We start from the raw sequence: 27,896 nt of genomic DNA on the forward strand, positions 1-27,896 counted from the left end.
GAGAAGGAATGTGTGGGCCCCTCAGGTCTTTCCCGTGAAAACCTCCCACGTGCAGTCCTTCCCTCCACTGGTCTGACGCAGACAAAACACTGGTCCCTTGGGAGCCAAGACCAACACTTGCATTTGGAGTGGATAAGCAATGAGCGCCTGCTGTACAGCACAGGGAACCAAGGCGAACCACTTGCGATGGAACATGATGGAGGATAAGGTGGAAAAAAAAAAAGGAATGCATATAAATGTATAACTGGGTCACTTTGCTGTACAGCAGAAATGGACAGAACATTGTAAATCAAGTATAAGAAAATTTTTTTAAAAATTGCTTATGTAATTTCAAAATAAATAAATAAAGATGGCAGAGCTGCGGAATGGAAGGAGCACATGTCTTGGTCTCCCCTTGGAGGAGAGAGGCCGAGCAACCAGGATGCCCTTACTGGGTTTTAGAAGAGCAAGAGGTAAACGTCCATCCTGTTAAACTCTGAGATTTGAGGGTTTATCGAGTCCAGGAGCCAGCAACAGCCTCCAAATACACCACATGAGAGACCCAGCCCGGGTTACCCTATAATTATAATCCTCTCGGTGCCCCTGACATGCAAGGTACTTCAGCCATGTTCACCAAGCCAAAGAAAAGTGCCTTTTGCCAGACTATTCCACCCGTATTCCCCAGAGTTAAATGGGCAAGTGAGAGGCTATTTGCAGGGCCATTGCTAAAGATCACACTTCATCTAATGTCCACAGCTGAGAAATATGAAAGGACGTGGGCTTTGCTGTCAGACAAATGGGGCTTTGTCTTGGCCTCCCGCCCCCACCCCACCCCCGACAATTCTTTGGCTTCATCTCCCTCAGCCTCTCTTTCTTCATCTGCAAAACGAGGGTAATCACACCTCACAGGGATTTTAAGGGGGAAAATAACAGAGAGCATTGAATAAACTGATATGGCTCCCAGGCTATCCAAGGCACTCAATTAGTTCCTTCCCAACAACCACGAAATTAATGAATTGGGAATTTATTTGCACTTTGAATCAGAAGACTAAGCAAGAAGGGGGCTCATCACAAAGGGCTTTGTATTTATTCTTCCACGTCAATGTTGAGTATTTCACACAAAAGAGGCAGATTCAACAAATGCTTTTTTTTTCCCCCCTTGGTCTAAATAAGGAAGGGAAGTAAAATGTTAAGAAACCGAAAAAGTATCAACAGAGGCAACCCTCATTATTTTTACAACCAGTTTTCCCTCTGAGAAATAATACATGTCATATTTTCAAACCAACAACAGCAGAAGAGATGCTGACCTTTGCCCCGGAAGGGGAGCAATAAGGGAGACAGTTCACACCACAGAGCGGGGAGTAGAGGGTTTTGCTGGGTGATGGCCCCTGCCCCCTTCCCACCTCCCGAGATGGAATGAGCCCAAGGAAAAAGACGGCAGATCCTAAAGCTAATGAGGTGGTGGCAGGTCCCACAGCGTACCCAAGGCCCTCTCTGGAGATGAGATGTGGCCACAGGACAGGTGATGAGGGGAAGGTCCTGCTAGGTCAGCTGGAGGAGCAGAGGGCTGGTGCCGCCCCATCCCCCGAACGCAGGCGAAAGACGGAAATGTCAGGTCAGCCAGGACACTGCAGGGAGCAGGGAAAGAGCCGCCCACCAGCATGACTAAGTGCTCTTGGGGACAATCCCCTCTCAAAGGGCAGAAAGTAAATATCCAGATGTTAGGAGCTGCCAGCTGTGATTAACCGAGGAAAGGTGAAGCTGCCCACTTGGCCATCTGAGCAGCCTCCCTCATCAAAGGGACCCAAGAGTTTTCTGCAAAAGCATGAATCCGCAAAACAAATGGAGGCTCCATGGGTGCCCAGCCCCATCCCCGCCCCTTCTGCTCTCTCCCTCCGACAGAGCCGACAGAGTGGGAACAGTGGCCTATTTTTAAACCCCTGGAAATGCATTCTCTCCTGGAAATATGTGGGTTTCCTGACACAGGCTGATGCTCACTCAGAGGAGATGCAGGCACACCGAAGGCCTCGCCCACCCACCTGTCCCTCTCCCAGGAGGATGGGACAGAGGGGGTGCCCAGAGGAGAAGGCCAGAGGAGGGAGCCTGCCCGTCCGGGCACAGGAGGCACGAGTATTTGATCCTGGTTTCCCCTATAAGGATAACCAGCCGGGGTCCTCCTACCCCCATGAAAGGGAAGCCTGAGGCTTGGGCAGGAACAGCTCCCAAGAGAGAACTCCATGCTGGGAAGCAGAAAAACAAGCCCCACATGCCAATTCCAGCATCTTTTAAAGAAAAGACGTAGAAGTGGATCTCGGTGTCTCTTGAATAGGCATCTAACGTGCTTTAAATATAATAACAAACATTTTATTAAACATCGGAGCCTTGTTTTTCTCTGAGCAAGGTCATGGTGGAGCCAACTGACAAACAAACGCGGTTTTTCACAAAAGGAGGGTGTGCTGTACTTACAGTCGCTCCAGCTGCTTCAGATCCTGGAAGGCGCCTCTCTCGATGACGCTGACCTGGTTGTCTTCCAGATGCCTGGAAGCACAGAAGCAGCAATGGTCAAGGGCACGCGGGGCGCGAGGACCCTCGTGCTAGGCTTCAGGCCATGCAGGCATGGTCATTCAACCCCTCCCTTGACCCTCTAGGGGCCCCACCGGCCAGGATCAGTCTGGGGGGACAAGATAACTCACATCCCAGCTTGGTGTCACGGTAACCAGGGCTTCGCCGCCTGCACACTTCTACCTGACAGATTGGTTTCCATGCCTCTATTTTAAGAATGTTCTCAGCAAATCCTCCCCCCCCACCCCCCCACCACACACAAGCACTGCAGGATGTTGCACAGAAAAAAGAAGAGGTAAAAGCTGCTTCTTATAAAAGCCACGCATATACTCAGCATCTCTTCCCTCAGAGCTCCCTCCTCCAAGGATGCAAAAATACTTCACTGCAAAGGGCCTTCTCTGCTCCCTCTGTCTCTAGGTCACCCCATAGGAAGGCTGAAGCTATTGGCAGATGATGGCCTGTGCCAGCAACTCCACTTGCCCAGGCCCTGGCTGCTGCCAACATGAAGGTGGCCGTCACAAAAGCTAGGTCTCCCCAGCCACAGGCTCTGCTGACCTCCAAAGTCCTCCAAGCAGATGATTAAAAGTTTGATTCATGCATGTGACATATCCTCAGAATGGAGCATACAATGAAACATTTGTTCCCCTAAGTTTAAAAAAAAAAAAAAAAAAAGGCAGCTTAAAATGGATTAGCTGAACAGTAGGAAAGAGAAGAGAGGTGGCAGAGCTTCCATCCAGGGCTGCCCCTGGCGGCTAAAGGGAACTTAGCGGGGGTGTAGTTGTGACTGCAGGATGTTTCTTTGGAAGGAGGAGTTTAGAAAGGGGTGTGGGTCCCTCTGGATCAGGCAGGAGGAGAGGTACCCTGAGCAGCATGCAAAGGAAAAGCACAAGGAAGGAAGAACAGCCTTGAGAAAGCTCGGCCCTCACTTCAGAGTGACTCCTTGCACGCCAGCCCCCCACCTCTGAGAGGTTTCATAGCCCCCTGCACCTCCCAGGCTTCCCCCTCAGGCCCCTGTGTTTATTTTCAAGTCCGTCTTCCTCAGCCTGCCTAAGGTCCAAGACGGTACAAACTTCTGTTCCTCATCCAGTCCCAGCCCTCACACAGGGGCCTAGCATGGCAGCCACTTCATACTCAGTGGAAGAAGAAAACACTCTTAAAGAGGCCCTTGGGCCACAGCACCCCTGGTCTGGGACACAGGAAGTTTCTGACTTAAGACGCTCAGAGTGATGGGGATATTTTGTTTGGGCTCGATGATATTTCATATTTTTTGTGTATCTGTGGCAAGCAATAAAAAATCGGGATATTATACACACACACACACACACACATGTATATACACCCCACAAAAGAAACTCCTTTAGGAAAGTCAGCACTCCTATCTCTAAGTATCAACCGCTATCCACTCTGGTTCCCACACTGATGTGCCTCCTGGCTCCTGTAGCCTAGCCCTGTAGAATCTTCCCAGTTAACATATATGGGCACCAAAGAACCCCCACCTGCTAGGAAGTTCAGAGATTTGTCCTAGGAGAAACGACCTGCATGAAGTCACACAGCTAGCCGGGGTGGACTCTAACCCCCCGTCTGGTGTGCCTGCCCAGTTTGGCTGAGAACCCCTGCCTGCTTTCTCACTAGTGCATAGTGCAGTTGGCGGCTATCTGGCCAACCTCTCAGAGATTCAGTTTCCTCATGTGTAAAATCGCAAAACATGTCATAAGTCCTGATGAGAATAAAAATGGAATGAAATTGGAGTTCCCGTCGTGACTCAGTGGTTAACGAATCTGACTAGGAACCATGAGGTTGCGGATTTGATCCCTGGCCTTGCTCAGTGGGTTAAGGATCTGGCATTGCCATGGTTGCAGACGCAGCTCGGATCCTGCATTGCTGTGGCTCTGGCATAGGCTGGCAGCTACAGCTCTGATTAGACCCCTAGCCTGGGAACCTCCACATGCCACGGGTGCGGCCCTAGAAAAGGCAAAAAGACAATAAATAAAAAAATAAAATAAAATAAAAATGGAATGAAATCTACCAAGCCTTCTAGCCCGGGATCTGGAGTACAGTCAGAGGCTTCGTAAATTCCTCCCCCTCTCTTCCTTTTCCGCCACGCCACATGGCAAGAAGGGCCTTGCGGTGCTCAAAGACTCACACCAGCACAGCTTGCTAAACAGGGAACCCGTTCGATATGAGTGACTGCGGGTTTGTTCAGCTGGGTTTTTACTCTCAATCAATCAATCCATTACAGCGCTTGTTGTCACCACTTCCCAATGGCTACAAGTGGCAACACTAGGGTAGCTGGGTGTCACCTTCCCTCGGGGTTTCTGAAGAAGTCTAACTCCGACCTCCGGTGATGAATCACTTAGTTCTGTGCAAGGGAATTCAACACTATTAGCTGCTTTCAGAAAGGGGAACAGAGGAGATGAGACTCTATCTGTATTCGATACCTGCCCCTCCTCCGCCACGCTCAGGCCCTGCGAGTGAAACTTTCCAGCATCACCAAGAAGCTTCCCTGACTCTGGCTTCCTATTGGGTTCAGCCAAAGGGAGTCGCTGGCAGGAGATGCGAGAGTAGAACAATGTCATGACTGAGGTGGGGGATTTATCCCCAGCTCCCCCCGCCTGCCAGGTCACCTCCAGTGACCTCTGTTCTTCAACCTAAGAACACCCGTGGGAACAGGCAGGCCTCCCTTTGATGGGCTCAGGTTAACCCCTTGCTCCGTTGCTTCTTGAGGGAGCTAGTGGCCCCTGGGTTGTTAGCCCTGGGGAACTGTGCCGACTCTTCCCGATTTCTCTTAACCTCACCCACACCTCTGCAGACAAATCTTCATTTAGCTTTCTTTATTTGTTCTGCTGGGATCCTGACTCGGAGGGTAGCCAGGGCCTCTCTGGATCTGCTGCTTAGACCTATCAGAGTCCAGCCTAGTACATGGTCTTCAAAGGCTCAATACATAATCGACATTTGCAGAGTACATGCATCAATAAATGAACACGCTGTGAACCTCCCATCCAGACGTCTAGGCTGTGATACAATTCAGGAGTTTGTGCTAAAAACATCACTGTCACTCGCGTTTTACTGATCAGATGTAAGAGGCCAGAGGATCCAAGAAAGGCTGGACACCCCGAAGAGCTGGTGATGGCTCGAATCGGTTCTGAGTTAGGGGGGCACGGACTGCGTTCATGTTCAGCTCTTTCGGCATTGTTAAGTTATTATTTATTTATTTTTAGGATTAACACTGGAGAGAAGCGGAAATTGCCCCCATGTGATGATGGGTGGAGTGGAGTTGAACTCTTTTATTAACCCCACTTGGGATAAAGCTGGTTCCCACATTGTGGGCAGAGCAGCACTCTTGCGACACACTAAGAGAGGGAATATAATTGATACCATCGGAAGAGACCTCTTCCTAGTCCCACCCCTCGGAAGAAAGAATTGTTATGAGCAACGCTTCTCCTTGACTACACTTTCTTTGGGGAAAACTGCCTTTGGAGAGAGCCCAGGTTCCTCGATCTCTTATTCCACCTGCTTTCCTCCATTCACCTGCACCGGAGGAGCAGTTCCGCCTGGAAATGGGTGGCCCGCTCAAATTCTTCGAGTCTACTGAGTCTTTTCTGGCCTCACAATCAATTGTAAATAAGAAACAGATACAGGGAACAGAGGAAATACAGGGAAAAGAGAGTTGTCTAGGTGACTCAGCTAAAAAGAGGAGAAGGCGGGGAAGCTAAGGTTTAATCGTTGGGCCATTTTACGGGCGTTCCTTAGAAAGCACTTCAGCTAGCCCACGTAGCTGATTCTTTCACAGGAAGCAGAGGCCACTTGAATGGGATGCTCTTTGAGTTGCAAGGAAGATCATGCAACACAGCATATGAACAAAGGCTGTGAAGTGCGGGGAGGGGAGGGCTTTGGCGCTGCTTATCAAAGTAAGAAGGATGTAGCAATTAACTGAAAAGATAAACTGTAGTCTAAGGAATGTTCCAGACCATCCAGAGGATATGAATACGATCTTTGCGATTATTTTACACTTTCTATTTGCAGAGAGCAGATATGGAAATTGGAATTTTTATTAGTCTTTCCGATGTAATGGTAAGAAAAGCAAAGGGTTATTTTTGACTTTGTTAGAAACATGAAGCATTAAGTGAAATTTCTGACTTGTATGAAAGGAAATCTCTCACAGATGAAGAGAGAAGAAATAGCGGGGGAAAAAAAAGAGAAGTTAAATGTCTGTTGTTGTTGTTGTTGTTGTTGTTTTTTTTGTCTTTTGTCCTTTTAAGGCCACTCCTGCGGCATATGGAGGTTCCCAGGCTAGGGGTCGAATCGGAGCTGCAGCTGCCGGCCTACACCACAGCCACAGCAACGCCAGATCCAAGAGGTGCCTGCGACCTACACCACAGCTCACAGCAACGCCGGATCCTTAGCCCACTGAGCGAGGGCAGGGATCAAATCTGCAACCTCATGGTTCCTTTTCGGATTCGTTTCCACTGTGCCGACTGACGGGAACTCCCAAATGTCTGTTCTTTAAGCTGGTAAATGATCTGGAATCAGGAGTTTACTACCTATATCTCTTTAATAAAAATCACCCTACAACTGAGCCATGAAGTCCCCCCACCTTTATCCCAGTCTCAATTCTGATCCACGTATACTTGTCCGAGCTGCCAGTCATTTGACAGACAGGTGATGGCTTGGGGCAAAAGAAAGACTTGACAGAAGGTAGGGGCTGCCCTCTGGGGACGGTGGGTGGGGGAATGTTCTGGCCAAAGCCCAGAGAACACAGGCGGGACAGCATCTGCTAGCTGGAGGCCCGCATTCGGACCCTAGCAGCCCAGCCCCGGTGCTCAAGGGAACTCAGGTCAGCCACCTGCACATCCGTGCTGCATTTACAAACCGACCCAACTCTTAACCTTCCTGGTTTTCTAAACTTCCCACGACACAAATGAATGGAGGAACTGCGTGGAGGTGAGAAAGCACACAGAGGCTGGCAGCTGTGTCGTCTCTTTCGGTTCCCTACTATGTGGCCTTGGACCATTTACCCTTATCTGTGCCTCTGTTCCCTCTGGGAAGAGAGGAGTTAATAGCTAGGGGGCAGAGCCCTCACTAGCTCGCAATCAGGAAAACAGGGTGATACAAGCAATGCTCCACTGGTTTCAATGAGAATAAACAGACTGTTCATGAAAATGTCCATTATATGTGTAATTAGGAGGGTCAGGAGGACTTTTTTTTTTTTTTTTTTCTCTTTTGGCCATCTCCGTGGCATATGGAAGTCCCCAAGCCAGGGACCGAATCCAAGTTGGAGCTGTGACCTACGCTACAGTTGTGGCAACATCTGCTCCTTAACTCACTGTGCCACAGGGGAGCTCCAGAAGGACGTCTAACTACTTGTTACGCGTTAGCGCCAGACTGTACGCCTTGAAGCTCTAATTCCCAACAGATCGGAATGTGACCTTATTTGGTGACAGGGCCTTCACTGAGGTAATGAAATAAAGACAAGGTCACTAGGGTGGGCCCTGATCCGCTCTGACTGGTGTCCTTGTACAAAGGGGAAGCCCGGACACAGAGGCAGACAGACATGCAGAAGGGTGAGACGATGTGGAGAGGCCCAGAGACAAGGATCTAAAAACCTCCCTGAGGCTACCAGCAGCTAGTAAAGAGGCGGGGGCCAGATCCTTCTCTCCCAGTCCTCAAAGGGAACCAGTCCTGCCAACACCTTGATTTTGGACTCCTGGTCTCCAGAAACGTTAGATAATACATTTCTGTTGTTTAAGTCACCTAATATATATAGCATGTGGTACTTTGTCAGAGGAACCCTATTGTACAGATGAGAAAACTGAGGCCCAATGAGGTACACCGATTTGCCCAAGGTCCCAGTCAGGACCGGTGTTGGAGACCATGGAGCAGCAGACCTCTGCAGAAGGCAAGTATCTACGGACTCAGAGTTTTAAAGTACAGAGTCTCCTTCAGAGACAAGATGAAGGACTTATGCATTAACCATGGTATTCTACAAACGGCTGCATTATGTCCTAAGGATACCCCCCCCCTTTGATGTTACAAAGAAGATAATCTCGTCATTGACCTCCGTATGCCATGGGAGCAGCCCTGAAAAAGACACACACACACACAAACCCAAAACCAACTCATTGTGTTATAAAGAGCTATTAGTAAAAAAAGAAAAAAAGAAAAAAAAGGGGGGGGGTGGCTTTAGCTGGCAAGACTTTGGCTGCTCTCTAGCAAAAGTTAGCCAGCCAAGATTCCAGAACACGACAAACAGCAAAGTCAGTGACTAGATTGCCCAGGTGGCCTGCCAGACCTGGAGCACCCTTATGGGTCAAAAATCACCCTCTGAGCGATCTCCTTCTTCTGAGTAAAGAAGGAAAGAGGTACCACTGCCCCTCTCCTGTGTCTCTGAATGCCTGCGACCCTTCAGTGGATGAGCATTTGGGCAGCTTCTTATCAGACTTAGGGATGGGAGAAAGTGTTCAATACTGAGCAATGAAACCTGATATCTCTTGCTCCCTTGTTGCCCCGAAGCCCATCTCAAATTTTGCTACCTGTCTGCACAGCTGCAGGTGTTCTGCAAGGGCCTTGACCCTGTCTGACTCTCTCCCTCCTCCCTCCCCCTCCTCTCCATTAAGCAACAAGATAAATAACTTTCGTCCCGATTGCTCTCTTAATGCACAGGCTGGAGAAGAAATTAGAATCTCTGTGGAAGGGCAGCATGGGTAGGCAGCCTGACATTGCTGTCATCCTTAAAGCTGGGCGTATTGATTTATTCGTGTACAGCCTTCTGTTTTCCCTGTCACTAGAACGGACTTCTTCCCTCGGTCGGGCCCAGCCAGCAGCACAGAGACTCAGAGCGAGATCGTGGGGAAACCTGGGGGTGCAAATGAAGGGCTTTCTGCTCCAGGAGGGCGAATTCCCACTGCCCAGGACTTGGGGTGTGATGTCAGGGCAGGGGAACATTTCCACAAGGCCGAAGAGCCGAGAGTGAAAATGCATCAGGGAGCCGTGTGCTACTTACAGGACGCGGAGGTTCTTGAGTCCAGCGAAATCCGTCTTGGTGATCCTGGTGATATTATTTCTGTCCAGGTCACTGCAATGGAGAACAAATTTAGGTCCGATGTTTGCGGTTACACTTACAGTCTATGCAACCCAGACCGGTTTAGACTGGAGGGACCGGCTTGTCCGGGAGAAGGCAGTTCCAATGACAAGTGACATCCCCTCGAGCGGGGCCCAAAGAACCCCACGACACTGTATGAACGAAGCGACCATTATATACGCAGTAGAGCCCTGGTGTATTTAGCTTCTTCGCTTTTGTTGCCCCGTCTTCAGACAACCAGTTTTTTGGAAGCCCCCCTCCCTCAACTCTCAGGTCATACCTTGCCAGTGAGGCTGACCCCTCTCCCCGACTCTAGGGATAGGCACCTGATCCAGGCCAGGCTTATAAGCATCTTCACTCACTGTGACCACACAGTCATTGTTTTGGGAATACATACGTGACTCCACTTGCCCACAGCTTTCTCGCCACTGGTGTAGCTAATCACTCTGGATTGCCAGAAACCATCTAGCCACCAGGAGGAGAGAACTTTCCAGAGCCAGGAGATGAAGACAGCCCAGCTCCTGGTGCTCTGAGGATCTGGAACCACCCAGGCCTGATGCCAGCTACCTCTGTACTGTGAGATTACATGAGCCCATCTAGCCCATCTCCCTTCTATTTTGTTCTAAATTGGTTTGAACTGAATTTTCGGTCACCTCAAATCAAGATAATCTCGACTGACTTTGGTGCCTACCTACATACTTGTCTATTTTCCAGCGAGTGTGCAAGCTCTCTGAGAGCAAAGACCATATCTCATCTAACTCCCCAGCCCAGCAGAGCAGACACATGTGCCTGACACAGCGTACTCGCCTATGATAGGTAAAGACAGCTACATGGGACACTCCTGGCCCAACCCGTACGCTGAAACCCTGAGAATGGTCCCTAAGAGAAGAATTTGTCATGGAAGAACTCGAAGCATTACGGTTGGATCAGGATCAAGGCAAAGGAGGCACCTTGCGTGGCAGAAAACCAGGATTGGGGAAAACCAAACTCAAGAGTGAACCTGTGGGGAGGAGTTCCCACTGTGGCTCAGTGGATTAAGAATCCGACATAGCGTTAAGGATTCCCCCCCGCTCAGTGGGTTAAGGATCCTGTGTTGCCGCAAGCGGCAGGGCAGGTCACAGATGCAGCTTGGATCCCACATTGCTGTGGCTGTGGCGTAGGCTGGCGGCTGTGGCTCTGATTCAACCCCTAGCCTGGGAATTTCCATATGCCGCCTGTACAGCCTTAAAAGAAAAGTGGGGAATGAAACTCTGAACTGTAATCAATGTTGTGTCCACTAAAATCATCTAAGAAAGCTGTACGCAAAAAAATAAGTAAAAAAATAAGTAAATATTCTTAAGAATGGAGACTGAATCATTACTTCCTATTTACCATGCCTTCCTGATCAGCAACTTCTCAGGATTTTGGCCAAGCTGGAATTTCAACAAGGTATCTATAAATTGGCTTTGCTCTTACAACATTTAGGTCCTAAGAGGCCATTCTCCCCAGGCCAGACCCCTTCCTTCCGTTCACTGCTTCTTTGGTTCTCCTGGCCAGGCCCTAACGCTGCCTTCCTGCTATGCTATCTCAGAAAGACCTCTGAGTTCTCAAGTAGCATCCAACGAAAAGGGAAACAACTTTCAGATTTAGCACTTTGTAAAAGGAAAAAAAAAAAAAAAATCAAGCTGGAGGAGGGACTGCTCTCCCAATTTCAAAAACCATAAAGAAAAATCCGGAGTTCCCATCGTGGCACAGTGGTTAACGAATCCGACTAGGAACCATGAGGTTGCGGGTTCGGTCCCTGCCCCTGCTCAGTGGGTTAACAATCCGGCGTTGCCGTGAGCTGTGGTGTAGGTTGCAGATGCGGCTCGGATCCCACGTTGCTGTGGCTCTGGCGTAGGCCGGTGGCTACAGCTCCGATTGGACCCCTAGCCTGGGAACCTCCATATGCTGCGGGAGCGGCCCAAGAAATAGCAACAACAACAACAAAAGACAAAACAAAAACAAAAAAAAAGAGAAAAATCCTGTGAGTCCCTGAGCCACGTCTAAGCAGCAGGGAACCAGCTCCCTTCCTCATCCAGTTTTCCGCTATCTCAAACAGCCATCACGGTTGTTTCTTATTAAGGAGCCAGGATGGAGCGAGGCAGTAGTGAGACGTCTAAGCAGCGGGCTGGTAGAGAGCATGTGCGAGTTACACGGGGCAAGCAAGGAGGTTCATGCGAGGACTGGCCGCCGGCCCGCAGACAGGAATCTGCCCGCTCACAATCACCTCCTACCTCTGCTGGGAAGGATGTCTGGGGACCTTGACAACTGCGAATATGACGATGCAACTAAGGGTGTAATTACCAGGCACGGCACGGGGAGAACTCAGCGGCTCGTGCTAATGGCTGCGGCACCAAATTTTTCAATTAATATTTACTTATGAGAGGACACAACATGTGGCGCCAAAATTCGGAGGGCCTGAGGGCAGGGGTTCGAGGCGGGACCGTGGGGTTGCCCCAGGCACAGAGTCAGTGTTCCGAAGCCGAGCTTCAGAGGGAAGCAGCTCTGAGTTGGAATCTGTGCCCGGCCACTGACTGAGGGACTTAAGAGCAGTTCATCTCTGAGGCTCAGTTTCTCTGGGCTACAAAACGGGGGCAACAGTCTCGACTGCAAGAGGTTTCATGAGGATAAATGAACGGATGCAGCCACAGCGCTTCTCAGACACTTGTTCATACTCGACCATGGCAGCGCTTGTTACCGTAATCAGTTGATCTGAATTTCCCCCCATCCCTCCCGTTCTCTCACCCCCCCCAAACTTCCACGCTGAAATTTCAGGGCACCAAGAGCACATGACAGCCCCTAATTATGTGCCTTAGACATGAGTCCTGGGATTCCCCCCAGGAGACGCTGCTGGTGTGCTATCTTCCTTTAGGTGAGAAGTGGGGTGCATTTGGTAGCTGGTAGCTACAGTGATGGCACCAAGAGTGGCCTCCTCTCGCTGCCTCTCTCTGGCAGCATGTCTGTGACACCTGTGTCCCTGGTATCGGGCCGCAGAGAGAAGGGTGGGGAGAGAGCTCTGCTGTCTCTCTGCCCCCACCCCTACCCCGCGAGTAAGGTCAGAGAACACATGGGCTTTGAGGGGACACAGGTCAGGGTTCAAATCTCTGTGCCATGCCCCCACTCCAAGCTGTGTAAGTTTGAGTAACTTCATTTCTCTAAGCTTCCTCCCTTTCCAGAACCCTCCTGCAGACCCTGGAATGGGGAGGGCAGAGCCTGGATTAACCGAAAAATGGGAACTAAGGAACTTGACCCTGAGGAGAGGCTGCACCACCTCATATGCCATCCCTCCCCCAGCCCCATCATGCCAGTCCAGCCTCCTCTGGATGTTTAGCCAGATTTCTCTGAGGAAACCAGGATAAGCGGTATACCATCCGCTGGCACGAATGGCCCCCTCTAGGTGATCCTAAGTGGAGACACCATCACAGCTTCTAGATGGGAGGGGAAGAAGGGGGGCAGACTTGAGACAGGTCCACAAATGGTTTCTCTGACACACCTGCCAACAAGAGGTGGCGTCTACGCCCCTGTCCCTTGAACCTGAGCAGGCCTTTGTGACTGCTTGGACGAACAGGATTATGGCAGAAGCCATGCTGCCAAATTTCTGAGACTACGTTAGAAGAAGCAGTAAGTGACGGCCCAGCTCTTTCTCAGAGTGCTTGCATTGGAGCCCTGAGCTGCCACGTGAGATCAGAAGACCGGGCATCTTGACTGCTAAGACCATGTGGGACTGGAGAGACAGGGAGAGGCCTGAGGAGCCTCAGCTGACATTTGCTGGACCCACACTGTGAACCAGGTGCCGTACCAAGCACTTCATGTCTATTCTCTCTAATCCAGACAGCAATCACACGTGCCAGGGACTGTTATTATCCCACTTTTCACACGGGGAAGCTGAAGCTTAGTTTCTCCCACAAGTTGCCACTGCACAAGATTTTATCAATAAAGCAACTTGCCGTGAGGTCACACAAGTAAGTGTAAGTGGCAAGGCTGGGATTGGAACCTGGGCTCTTTGCATGCAGAGGCCATGTTTTTAAGCCTCACATCAGGCTGCCTATCGCCACCATTTTCTACTGCATCAGGGTAACCAACAACTACACGAAAAGTGAATGAATAAATAAACAGGACAGAATTTCTCATCACTTGTCTTAAAGCAAAGGGATCCTCCCAGTGGCTTTGCTGCTCGCCGCTCGAGCCAAGGTGGCACAGGTGCATCCTGTCTCCCAGCGGTATCTGGACCAGTGCGAGGGCTGAGCCTCTTTGCAAACTCCAGCAAAAGGGGCGTTCTTGCTTTTTCTGCCCATGTCTGGTCTCTGCCATGCTGGTCCATCCTCTGCCGTACTGCCTTCAGCAAGAGGCAGCATGTTGGTAAACTCTGCATTATTTTTCCTCACCCCAATCAGGGAAGCATAAACCAAGACTGGGACTTGGGGCTTTGCGGTATTTTCACATCTGTCTAACACTTTGGGTGGGGTGGGGAGGCGTGTGGTTGAGATCACCACTGGAAAGAATGGGACATAAATGTTCCAGGGCAGGCCACTGTCCCTATCTTGGCACATATATATTCATCCTTCTTTGGCTCATTCTATGGCATCCTCGCAAACTTTTCTTTTTGCTGGGGCACATCTGGGAAGGGAGAGGAGCAAAAAGCAACCCCCAGGAAAGAGGCAGGAGAGTGGAGAAAAGGACTTTGGTCGTAAGCCCAGAAGATGGGGACCTGAGTCCCCACGTCCTCACTTCTTTGCGTGTGACTTGGAGGAAGTCACTTTACTGAGCCCCAGCGTTTGGTATGGTTATTGAGACTTTTGTAGAGTACAACCCAAAATACCAGCTCTATAGGACTGCTCTGATGCTCAGGAGATAAAGCAAGAGGAAGTACTTTCTAAACAGCATTTGGGGGCGTTCCCTGGTGGCCTAGTGGTTAAGGATCTGGAGTTGTCACTGTCACAGCTCAGGTTTGATCCGTGGCCGGGAAACATCTGCATGCCACAGGCATGGCCAAAAATGACATATATAACAATAAAAGTTAACAATTTAAAAAACAGGATTCGGAGTGGTTAAATTCCACCCACAGCCAACAAAAGGTTGGAAGAGGATGCAGAGGTGTAGGTTAGGACTGGATGCACCAAAGACATTTACCTGTGATGGTGAAACACAGAGTCACAGAACACACGCCATCAGTTCAGACCAGACTTTAAGACCAGCTGCCCCCTCAATGACCAGTGTATACAGACTGCTACCTTCTGGGTTTCAGGAAAAAAGATAAGGTCTCAACATATGGTGAACTTGAAAGCGCTGCCCTACACTATAGTAGAGTCCTATTGCCGGCGTATACAGACAGAGGTTAATAGGTAACTCAAAGTGGGCATGATGTCCAGGGGGTACTTGTGATGGGCAGGAGGCCATATTCATGCTCCCTAAAGTCTTGACCATTTTGACATCTATATTCCTCATATTTCGGGGCCCAGACCAAGTAGGCTTAGAAAGTATGGCTTGGTGCTTGTTATCAGGGCGCTTGAAGTCCAGTTGGGATGGACAAAGACTTAGAGGACACTTAGAGAACGATGTAAGAATGTGCAAAATTCAATGTTTAGAGATGTGCTCTAGAGTCCGTGGAGATGGAGTTCCTGTCGTGGCACAGTGGTTAACGAATCCGACTAGGAACCATGAGGTTGCAGGTTCAATCCCTGGCCTCACTCAGTGGGTTGGGGATCCGGCGTTGCCGTGAGCTGTGGTGCAGGTCGCAGAGGTGGCTTGGGGCCTGTGTTGCTGTGGCCCTGGCGTAGGCTGGTGGCTACAGCTCCAATTAGACCCCGAGCCTGGGAACCTCCATATGCCATGGGTGCAGCCCTAGAAAAGACAAAAAAAAAAAAAAGTCCATGGAGAGTGGGCTGGCAGAGATTTGAGAGAGCTGTGAGAGCGGGAACTCAGAGAGGAGACCCCTGCAGCAGATGGGAAGGAAGTGGGGGTGTGGTGACAGCAGGGGCCATGGCAGGATCACAGACAAGTGGAGGGTCTGAGGATGGGGGGCAGGGGACAGCGAGCTCCTGAATCAGCCTTCACATGGTGTGATGCACTCACATCAAGATCCCACAGACTGATGGCCAAAAAGCACAGGAAAAGATGCTCAATGTCATTAGTTATTAGAGAAATGCAAGTCAAAACTACAATGAGGGACCACCTCACACCAGTCAGAATGGCCATCATCAAAAAGTCTACAATTGGAGTTCCCGTCGTGGCTCAGTGGTTAACAAATCCAACTAGGAACCATGAGGTTGCAGGTTCCATCCCTGGCCTCGCTCAGTTTGATCCAGCGTTGCCGTGAGCTGTGGTGTAGGTCGCAGACACGGCTCAGATCTGGCATTGCTGTGGCTGTGGCACAGGCCAGCAGCTACAGCTCCGATTAGACCCCTAGCCTGGGAACCTCCATATGCCGCAGGAGCGGCCCTAGAAAAGGCCAAAAAAAAAAAAGTCTACAAACGATAAGTGCTTGGGGTGTAGGTAAAGTGGAGCCCTCCAACACTATTGGTGGGACTGAAAATTGATACAACCACTATGGAGAACAGCTTGGAGGTTCCTTAAAAAACTAAATACAGAACTACCATATGATCCAGCAATCCCACTTCTGGCCATATATCTGGAGAAAACCATAATCTGAAAAGATACACATGCCCCAATGCTCACTGAAGCACTATTTTCAATAGCCAAGACATGGAAGCAACCTAAACGTCCATCAGCGGAGGCTTGAATAAAGAAGATGTGGTACATATATGCAAGGGAATATTACCTGGCCATAAAAAATGAAATAATGTCATTTTCAGCAACAGGGATGGACCCAGAAATTATATTAAGTGAAATAAGCCAGGAAGAGAAAGGCAAATATATGATACTACTTATACGTGGAATCTAAAAGAAATGATACAAAAGAACTTGTTTATAGGACAGAAACAGACTCAAAGATTTCAAGGTCAAACTTAGGGTTACCAAAGGGGAAACCGAGGCAGGGAGAGACAAACTGGGAGGATGGGGTAAGAGCACACACACGTTACTACATATAGGGTAGATAACTAACAGGGACCTACTGTAGAGCCCAGGGAGGTCTACTCAGTGTTCTGTAAATCATCTATATGGGAAACAAGGATAGATATATGGGTATGTATAACTGATTCACTTTGCTTAAAACTAAAGCTAATCCAACTTTGTAAATCAACTATACCCCCCAAAATTTTTTAAAAAAAGAGATCCCACAGATGGCTTTGGGGAATCAGCTCAGGAAAGAGGTAGGAGGGGCCAGAATTACAACATCTCTTGCTTAGCCTGACCCCTTATGTACAATTAGCAAAGGAGAGGTTCCACCCAAACCAGAAGATGGTGAGGGGCTCTGGTCTCCGTTTCAGCTCTTCACCATTTTCCATCCTAGAGGCTGACCACCTGAATGGACCACCCTGAGGGGCTGGCTCTGGGATTCTTTCCTTCCCTTTGAGTTGAACAAGAGATGGGAGGAAGGGAGGAGAGGGAGGATGGGCCTTCATTCTCCTGGTTCCTGCCCTGAGAAGTCACCCAGGTTAGCTAGTGAGGCCACCAAAGGTCATGGCCACTCCTCATGACCGACCACTCCCTGGCCTAGAACTACTCTGCCTCTTCTCCTCTCTTCTGATTTAGGGAGGGTAATGGCTCCATCACGTCTAGTCCCGGATCCCTGAGCCACAGGCACACCTTTGAAATAACTCCTTGCAAATCAACCCTCCTTAAATAATACTGGTTTGAGTTTTTCCACCTGTTTTTCTGTTTCTGACCAATACAACATTCATTCATTCATTCACTTATTCATTCAACAAACATATCTTGACCATCAAGAGTCAGGTTCTGGACTAAATTCTGGGAAACAGGAGTAAACAAAGACTGGCATGATCCTACCCTTAAGCAACTCAGCATTTAGAGGGGAAGAAATAAATAAAGGCTCAAATACCACCAACTGCGCTAAATATTCTACACCAGAGGTTCGCAAACTTTTTAAGGGCCAGATAATCAATAATTTAGATTCTGCCAGCTATGTTTCCTACTTCAACCACTCAACTTCTTCCTGGCCTGTAAGCAGCCACAGAGGATACACAGACTAATGGGTGTGGATGTGTGCCAATAAAACTTTACAAAACAGGATGAAGGCTGGATTTGGCCTGGAGGCTGTAGTGTGCAGACTCCTGCTCTACACTGTGCTGAGGGTATAAACAAAAGCTTATGGGAGGGTATGCACCTCACACCAGTCAGAATGGCCATCATTAATAAGTCCACAAATAACACATGCTGGAGAGGGTGTGGAGAAAAGGGAACTCTCCTGCACCCTTGGCGGGAATGTAAATTGATACAACTACTACAGAAAACAGTATGAAGGCACCTTAGAAAACTAAATACAGAACTACCATATGACCACCTGGCAATCCCACTCTTGGGCATGTATCCGGACAAAACATTCCTTGAAAAAGACACATGCACCTGTATGTTCACTGCAGCACTATTCACAATAGCCAAGACATGGAAACAACCCAAATGTCCATCAACAGATGATTGGATTAAGAAGATGTGGTATATACACACAATGGAATACTACTCGGCCATAAAAAAAGAACAAAATAATGCCATTTGCAGCAACATGGATGGAACTAGAGATGCTCATACTAAGTGAAGTAAGTCAGAAAGAGAAAGACACATACCATATGATATCACTTGTATCTGGAATCTAATATATGGCACAAATAAACCTTTCCACAGTAAAGAAACCCATGGACTTGGAGAACAGACTTGTGGTTGCTGAGGGGGAGGGAGTGGGATGGACTGGGGGTTTGGGGTTAGTAGATGCAAACTATTGCCTTTGGCATGGATAAGCAATGAGATCCTGCTGTGTAGCACTGGGAACTATATCTAGTCACTTAGGATGGAGCATGATAATGTGAGAAAAAAGAATGTACATATGTACGTGTGACTGGCTCACTTTGCTGTAGAGTAGAAATGACAGAACACTTGTAAATCGGCTATCATGGAAAAAAATAAAAATCATTAAAATAAAAACAAAGGCTATGGCAGGGTATGGAGGAAAGAGCCCTGAGTAATTGGGCTTTAGGGGTGAGGCGAGGCTTCTACGGAAAAAGTAACATTTTAATTGAGACTACAAGAATGACTCAGCCATAGCCAGGTTGGTTGGCATGGGAATAGGCGAGAGGGAGATTCCAGTAAAAGAAGCAGCAAGTGTAACAACCCAGAAGCACCGCCTCAGGGTAACTGCAAGCAGCAGTGTTCAGCTGCTACTATGGGGAGGGTGGAGTGGGGAGCAGGACAGGCCTTCTTTCCCTCCACCCCCCCCCCCCCCCCCCCCCGCTCCCTTGCCTCCATCCTGTCTTCCTACACTGTGCCTTTACTAAACACTACTCTGACCTTGGCACTGTCCTGTGCCAGGATAGCGTACTGAACAACAAAAAGTTCCTTCCAGGAGCCCCTTGATTCCTGCCATGGCCCCTGCTGGCACTTTTTTTTTTTTTTTTTTTTTTTAGGGCTGCATCCACTGCGTATGGAAGTTTCTGGGCTGGGGGTCAAATTGGAGCTACAGCTCTTGGTCTAGGCCACAGCCACACCCATGCCTAATTCGAGCCGCATCTGCCACCTATGCCACTGCTTGTGGCAATGCTGGATCCCTAAGCCACGGAGCAAGGCCAGGGATAGAACTTGCATCCTCATGGATACTAGTCAGGTTCTTAATGCACTGAGTCACAGTGGGAACTCCAGGCATTTTTAATTCTCTTAGAGAGTGTGGCAGATAACTTTGAGAGCGCCTCTGCGATCCCTGCCTCCTCGTCTTAGCACCTTGCGTGACCCCTCTTCACGGGCAGGCCCTGTTGACTTGCTTCTCACCAATCTAATGTCACAAAGGTGACAAGAGGTCACTTCTCTGATTGCATTTCATATGACGGTAGTGCCCATCTGGCTTGGGGGCCCCTTCCCTCGCTACCTGTGATGAAGCAGCAGCATGTTAGGGAGGCCAGTCGGGCCAGGAGCTGAGGGCAGCCTCCACAAACAGTGAGTGAGGAATGCGGGGCCTCCAGCAAGAGCCCGAGGCCCTCAGTCTAACAGGCTGCAAGGGGCTGAATCCTGCCGACAACCTCCAGAGTTTGGACGTGGGTCCGTCCCCAGGTGAGCCTTCACATGACAGCCCCCACCAACCAGTGAACTGCAGCTTTGGGAGACCCTGAAGCAGAGGCCCCCAGCTCACAGCGGGTAATAAGTGGGAGCTGCTCTTACCACAGCAGCCAAGCGTGTGGTAAGACCGCCAGGCCACAGCAGGCAACTATCGCAGTGGAACACGGGCGACCACGAACAGACGGCCGACGACAGGCTACGAGGAAGCAACCAGAACATCATCTCAGGGTGAGCTGAAGTGAGTGCAGGTGGGTGGGAAGCTCAGGGGCACTCGCAAGGGTGGCCAAGAGGGGCCTCTCTTCGGGCCAGACTTTGGTCTGAGACTCTGAGCAGGAACCAGATGAAGGGGCAAGGAAGGGAAATTTCCAAGTGGAGGAACAGAAACACAGAGACTTTCTGCACAGAGAGGGCACGGGAAGGGTCGAAGCACCAGAAAGGAGGTCCACATGCCTGGAGCAGGATGGCACCAAACGGGACCCAGAGACAGGTGGCACCCAGCCTGCGGGGCGGCTCTGGGGCCTCCTTCAGGCCCTCAGCAGTCAGACCCACAGGAGGGCTCAAGCAGGGACGTGACGGACCTCACAGCCCTCCGCCTCTTTCCCCGACATCGAACCTGCCCCCCCACAACCAGGTGACTCCGCCGAATGCCGCTTCCTTTCCCGGCGCCACTGCACAGCAGGCAGGTGGATCGCATTGCTATGTTCAGCCTGCCTCATTTCATTCTTCTTTCTTCCGGTCCACAGACACCTCCTGAGCACTGATCAGATCAAGAACTGTGCTAGAACTAGTATGTTTAGAATGAAGCGACGGGGTCCTACTGTGCAGCACAGGGAACTAGGTCCAATCTTCTGGGCAGAACACGATGGAAGATGGAATGAGAACAAGAGTCTATATCCACATAATACATTATTATAATATATATAATACATAGTAATATAGTTAGACTATGTAATATATACATGGATGACTGGGTCACTAGGCTGTACAGCAGAAATTGACACAACACTGTAAATCAATGACACTCTTGAGAAAAAAAAGGAACTGTGCGAGGCACTCCATCGGCACCTACATCCCTGCTATCTGCTGGCTCCCAAAGCCCTCCACATCCTCTCCCCATCAAATGCTACGGTTCTGTGTTTGGTTGAGTTATGTGCCCTCAGACGCTATGTCGAGGCCGTAATTCCCGGTGCTTGTGAACACGGAGATAGGGTCTTTGCAGATGTCAAGTTAAACAAGGCCATTAGGGTGGGCCCTAGTCCACTGTAACTGGAGCGCTTAGAGGAGGAAGAGACAGAGAGGGGACACTAGGTGATGACAGAGATAGGAGTGATGCCGCTCCAAGCCAAGGGCTGCCAAGGACCCCTGGCCACCACCGGGAGCTACGAAGAGGCAAGGACCCTCCCATAGAGCTATCGGAGTGAGCACAGCCCTAGACATCAGACCTGAGCCTGCAGCACGGTGACACAACACGCTTCTGGAGCTTGAAGCCACCGGGTTTGCAGTATTGTGTTAGGGCAGCTCCAGGAAACCCATACCCCCTCTTTTCAGGCTTTGGGAAGCTGCCCAGCCCTGTTCTCCGCAGGGCTCCCAGCCTCTCCATCTCACGCTGATCTCTCCCTGCCCCAAACTTCTGAACCTGCAGCATTGAGCCTCTGCACAACTCATTTTGGTCTTTCACCGCACTGCCTGCCACCTCGTGTGCTGCTGCCTGTTTCCTGTGTGTCTGCCTCATCTCCCAAAGGTACGCGAAGCTCTGTGGGCGCCAAGACCACAGTCTACGCCCCTCGCTTCCTCCCAGACACCTTGGGTGAAGAGGGGCTCCCTTGGAGATGCTCAGGGACATGTCCACTTGTTTTCTTTGGCTTCTGGGATGAAGAGTTTTGTTTTGCTTTTTGAAAACATTTTGCACTGTGCTCATTAGTACTGTCAATGTTTTCCAGGGTAAATATGGATTACTCATACACCTCCCTCTCCTCTCGAAAAAAAAAATGTTGAAAAAAGTGGTCCAGTTGAAATAAGACTCTCCCCACAGTGCAAGTGACCTGCAGGGCTAAAGCCATTCAAGACTCTGGAAATCTCGCCAAAGGCAAACGTTCCTGGACGAGCCCAAGGGCAATTCTTAGGAGCAGCTCAGCCTGCCCTTTTACGAACGGGGGTCTTTCTTTGCTTCCTCTCTCAGCCCAAAGGACCTAATGTCATCCATCCATCTTCCCTGATGGACGAGAGAAAACAGCGTGTGTTCAAGAACCGTCAAACGAGCATCCCACCAGGTCACAGACAGCCGTGTTTCTGCACAGATCGCCCATCACTGAGTTCCTGCCTCCTGCTTTACCTCTCCCGACTCGCACAACAGGAGGCCTGATTCAATTATTCTCCGACTTTTACACTTCATTCTCATCAGTTACATAACCACGTACAAGTTTCCAAACACACAGGCGCATCTGGGAGAGAAATGGCTGAATCCGATTTTGCAAACTGGCTTCACGCTACTTCAGTTGTTTGGGAACTAAGCCTCCCTGGGCTGCATGTCTGTTTTGGCAACACGCTCGCATATATAATTATACACCTGCAAAAGTTTGCAGCCAGTGCCGGGCAGACAGCTACCTGCAGGGAAGAGGACAGGCCAGACGGAGGGGCAACATGGATGCAGAGGTGGATGCTGTGCGGATGGCCCTTCGGGGGAGGGGGGCGTGGGGGCTGACTCTTGCCCTCCCTGCTGCAGGAGGTTCTCCCGAGGCCCCTTTCTGGCTCTGTTTGGCTTCTTCCTCCAGCCGGAACGGGCATACCTGGGGCATATTTAGCTCTTGGCTGGAGGTGACAGAGTAAAACTTGCAAACGGGTAACCCACGGGCCAATGCTGGCCCAAAGACATGTTTGGTCCGGTCCTCAGTGTGACTTTCACATTTGAAAAATTAACTGCCAACTTGGGAGCATTTCACACACCAATCTGGAATTCTGGCTTGTCTCCCCCAAATCAGATGACCTGTCAACCCTGGGCTTTCGTGGTCACAGTGAATTGTTAAGAGGCAACTGCCCAATTTGGACAAGGCAGGTGCTCCAATAATCATCAGTCCCATTCCCCTGCTTGGCTCATTTATGTCACTTGCCTGGTTCTTACAGGAACCTGAGTTCGAGATCCTTGCTCAGGAGCCTGGCGCTTAAGAAAGTAGCCTGGGCTCAAGTCTTACCAAAGAGTAGTGTGATTTTAGACAACCCATCTCTCATCTTTGGTTTTTCTCATCTATAAAATGGGGAGAATAAGAGTACCTACCTTCTAGGATCTTGTGGGGATTCAACGAGATGATAAAGTATTCTAGCACAGGGCGGGTCCCATAAAAATTACTTAGTAAGAAGCCATTCCCATCCATGGGATGAGTATTATTCATGTAAAATGCGAGCCCAAGCAAGATGGACAAGGGGTGGGTGGGACCTTGGTGCTTAACTGACCTTGAAGCGGCACCTGGTCTAATCCACAGCTCTTCCCCCAGATCTTCCTGGTCCATCCAGACACATCATCCTTCCAAAGCACCCACAGAGATCTCTCTCTCCATTCATGACACACCCCAGCACACCTCAAGCCTCACTCTCACAAAATAGAAGATGAAAAATAAATCCTTCCTGAATTATTCCTGTGATAACTTAAGGAAACTCATTCCATTCTAAGCAAGAACCACTAGGCAATGACTATCAATCCTTTATGTCCCACTTTATCATGCCCAGAATTCTCAAACTCTTCCCAACTCTTCCCAGAAGGTCTCTTCTCAAAACCCTTCCCCATGCTGCAATTGAGAGCATGTGAAGCATGGCTCTGCAAATCCCCTGGAGAAGCAGACATCTCAGAAGGGGCTGGGGTCAGCCTTGGGAAACGTGGGCAGAGATGTCAGCACATGGGATGGCAGAAACGATGCTACGTGTTAACCAATTTCATTTTCCTCCTGGGAAACAGTAAGGTTAAATTTCCTAGCATTCCTTGTATCAAGGCAGGACTGGGTGACTGATTTCAGATTAAAGGAATGTGGATGGAAGTAAAATATGCCCTTTTCAGGCAAAGGCATAATAAAACATCCTGCCTAAAATCACACTCTCTTCCCTTCTCATGTTTCCCCTCACTCGCAGGCTGCATGGCAGATACAGTGGTATTCCCAGATGGAAGGAGCCAGGGTTCCTGAGTGACAATGTGGAGCAGAGGCCACCCACCACAGCCCAGATATGAGGAAGGGATACAACTTTATTGCATTTTGCCACTGATATATCTGGGCTTATTTGTTCCTGCAGCACAATCCTGTCTGTGCTGACTGATGCATACAGTGATATGGCAGACTGGGAAAGAAAATTCTAGAAGTGGAACCTCCATAGTCTTTCTCCGTGCTCTAACTCAGGGCATGACCTTGGAGAAGCTATCTTCTCCCACTTTAAAAGGAGGAAAATAGGAGCTCCCACTGTGGCCCAGCAGGTTAAGGACCCAACACTGTCTCTGTGAAAATGAGGCTTCAGTCCCCATCCTCGATCTGTGGGCTAAGGATCTGGTGTTGCCACAAGCAGTGGTGTAGGCCTGAGCTGCAGCTCCAATTCAACCCCTAGCCCTGGAACTTCTATATGCCACAGGTGTAGCCATAAGAAGGAAAAAAAAAAAGGAAAATAAACTGATTGATCCCTCAGGGTCAGAATCTCATGGACCCTGAATTATCCCCCATAATAATTTTCAACGACTTCGAACTTTATTAATACACATTACCTTATACGACACTTTTTTTTTATAAGGCCACCTAACTTCTAATCGACAGAAGACATGAGCTGCAGCCAGCCCCGATGAGGGCCTATATAAATATCTGCGGAATGAATAATTACTATGCAATAGCAGCAAGTACTGGCTGTTCAGCTTGTGCCAAGTACCATGCTAAGCATTCACCTTCAGAGCCTCTGTGGTCCTCACAATTATTAGTTCCATTTTACGGATGAACAAATGGAGGCATCGAGAGTTAGAACTCTGATCCACGGTCACAAGCTATTATGTACCAGGTGGTATTTACATCCAGAGAATCAGGTGTCAGTGCCTGGGAACTTAATAAGCAATTTACGAGAAGTAATGCTGGATCCTGAAAAGAGAAAGACAAAGTGAAATGATCTGATCCAAAAATTTTCATAACCTACCCCATATTGTAGCTAAACCAGGAAACCCCAACTTCTTGGGAGTCAGGGCCATATCTTATTTATGCTTGAACCCCAAGGGTTCAGCAAAGTGTCTGGCAGATAGAAGGCACAAGTAAACATCTGCAGACTGAATGATCTCAACATGGGCTCTTTACTGACAGTTTTCGCTGAGGTTACATTTGCCCGTCGTTGACAATGGCTTGAGATCCCACGTGGATAACCCCATCTCCTTTATAGCAGTAAATGTGGACATCCGTTAGAGCTACAAGTGATCAGGCAGTGTATCACCCAGACTTCAATGATTCTGAGTCAAGGGGGATGCCATTAATAATTACATCAAAAAAACAGGCTCTATCCTGAGCAAATCAACACAATATTCATACTCACCAGAGCCAAACAGTACCTGTGACAGAGGCAAATGACAAAGGGTTCACAGGGGGGCCGGGTCGCCCACTATGTTTTTGTTCTGAAAGAGCCCCCTCCTCGTCCACTTGGGCCGCTGGCCACTTCAAAGTCTATGCTGTTTGCAGGACAGGTCATGGTTAAGTGTTCCTCCCCGAACAGTAACACACCTCCAAGCCCGACCGGCCGCGGAATACACACACTATTAACTTTTAATATAGGTGTAGTAATCACTTTAAGAAAACAGGAAGGAGCAGCCCAAGGAATGCAGTGATTGCTCCATGAATATAAACAGGGATAGCATTGGAACAGATGACATACTTTGTATAAACACTAATAAAGTGAGTTCAGGCTGAGCTGTGACTTTAAAGGAAATTCTTCCCCATAAACATGTCCTGCCATGCCCTAATAACTCCTTAATTTGATGCACATTTGGGAAGGATGATGCGAAGTAATCACAGAATCATGTTAAGGTCTGCTGTGAAGGAGGCGTGGTGGAGCGGGGACTGTGATGCAACTTGGAGCTAACGCCGTCCACCAGCGAGCTGGCTCCACTGCTCATTTCACACATGGAGGGCATGTGCTGAGTGACACGCAGGAAATCAGACACAGGTCTTTGCAGGTTCAGCACAAGAAAATGCTGGGTGTCATCTAACCGTGCCATGTAAGCCTCCTGGCCTGTGGGTTTCCAGCTCGCCCTCTCTTGCCTGCCACAGCAAAAGGGGCTTCCACTTGTATGTGGCCTCTCTGTTTCGGAGATGAGGCTCTTCACATTTCAACCAGACTATCAGCTCCTTGAGAGCAGAGACCACTTGTTACACGTCTGGGCACCACCCAGGGGTAGGACATGGCCCCAGATCCCTGTGGGAAGGCAGAAGGGGCCACGGATAACAACCAGACAGGAGCAACAGCAGCAGGGCTCACAACCTGGTTCCATAATGACAAACCAAGTCATCTGGGAAGCTACTCTTCTCATCTGCAAAATGGGTTAATAAGACTTGCTGAACCTCAGAGGGCTTTTGAGATGGGGAAGTGAGGTACTGTGAGAGAGGGCTTTTTCCATTCTAAAAGAGTTGTACGCATGTAGGTAGGATATTATTAGCGCTTGGAAGTAATAATGAGTAATTATTTTTATTAGTAATAATAGTAATTGTTTTTTACAAAACAGTTTTGCCATATATTGAGTTCTCATGATGTATCAGGCACTGCTGCTCTCCTTTGAGTCCTCACAGCAATCCTATGAGGTGGATGCTATCATTATTCCCATTTTTCAGGACACTGAGGTCCTGAGAGGCTAAGTAACTCGCCCCAGTTAACGTGTAAGTATCATCTACAGGGTAGCTCTTTTTTTTTTTTTCCCCAAGTGATGCACCTGCAGCAATTAGAAATTCCCAGGCGAGGGGTCAAATAGGAGCTGAGCTGGGGGCTTACACCACAGCCACACTGGCAGCTCACAGTAACACCGGCTCCTTAATAACCTACTGAACGAGGCCAGGGATCAAATCTGCGTCCTTATGGATACTAGTTGGGTTCGTAACCCACAATGGGAACTCCTACAGGGTAACAATTCCGGGGGAGAGAGTTGGATTGTTGGGGCTCCCTGGTCTCTGTTCCTGTCTCTCCCAGGGAATTGGAGGAACTGAGCCTACTTTCCTGTGCGCAACTCCCGTGTGGGCGTCCCATCCCCATCTCCAGAACCCAGAAAAGAACTGGGGAGTTAAGGCTTTTAGGTCAAATGACCGCAGTTCCCGCCTCTCCCAGGCACTCCAGCTCAGATACCAACTCTCGGTGTCCACGCCCAACAGCATGTGGCCAAACACACAGCGCATCTGACTTTCGTCCAGATCTATGGCACTGGTCCCGCAACCCATCAAGGTTCTCCACCTTCACCAAGGCAAGAGACCTCAGCCTGGAAGCACAGCCCCAATAGCCAACCCATTCGGGCAGGGCCCCCGCACCCACCAGGCGCATTCCAAGCACTGTGCCTTGGCTCAGGCGAGTCTCCTGTCTGTAACGCCCTCTCCCCTAGACTGGAGTGACCTGCAGCTGCCAGGAAGCCCGGCTGGGGAATGAGAACCTATGTTAGCAGCGTGCTGAAGAGAAGCTGGCTAGGAAGAGAATGTCTTTATAGCGAGACCCTGGGACCCGGATGAGCCCGCCAACCCCATTCAGGTGGGAGCCACTCTTCCCCATCTGGTGCTGGTAAAATGCCAAGGGACAGGAATTCGGCAGGCAGCGAGAAGGGACCATCTGATTCCCCACCCAGTCCCGCATGTCCAGACCCAAGGCAGGCAAACCTCCCTTTCATCATTCATGAAACTATATCTTGCTTATTATGACAATTTTAAAAACCTCTCTGATTATTCCTTTGAGAGTCCAATTTGTTTCCTTTGTAAAGAGGAAACAATTCTCTTCTTAGTTTGGGAGGTGGGGACATTCCATTTATCTTGGGGGGAAATCTGTTTCCTATTATGAATCATGTTCTATAGGTCTATTTGCAAAGAAAAAAATCCCTATACTTAAC

General features: G+C 49.4%; 1 protein-coding gene across 1 annotated transcript in view; it reads right to left on the reverse strand.

Moving 5' to 3' along the window:
- SLIT3 (slit guidance ligand 3) overlaps positions 1 to 27,896 on the reverse strand; it is a 670,365-nt gene that overhangs the window by 607,945 nt on the left and 34,524 nt on the right. Inside the window, exons 2-3 of the mRNA XM_047784155.1 lie at positions 9,542 to 9,613; positions 2,446 to 2,517 (exon numbers count right to left, since the gene is read on the reverse strand). Of these exons, the coding sequence (XP_047640111.1) occupies positions 2,446 to 2,517; positions 9,542 to 9,613 (144 nt within the window). The remainder of the gene's footprint in view (positions 1 to 2,445; positions 2,518 to 9,541; positions 9,614 to 27,896) is intronic.

The sequence above is a fragment of the Phacochoerus africanus genome, chromosome 1 (assembly GCF_016906955.1).
Source record: "Phacochoerus africanus isolate WHEZ1 chromosome 1, ROS_Pafr_v1, whole genome shotgun sequence".
In the NCBI taxonomy this organism is placed as follows: Eukaryota; Metazoa; Chordata; class Mammalia; order Artiodactyla; family Suidae; genus Phacochoerus; species Phacochoerus africanus.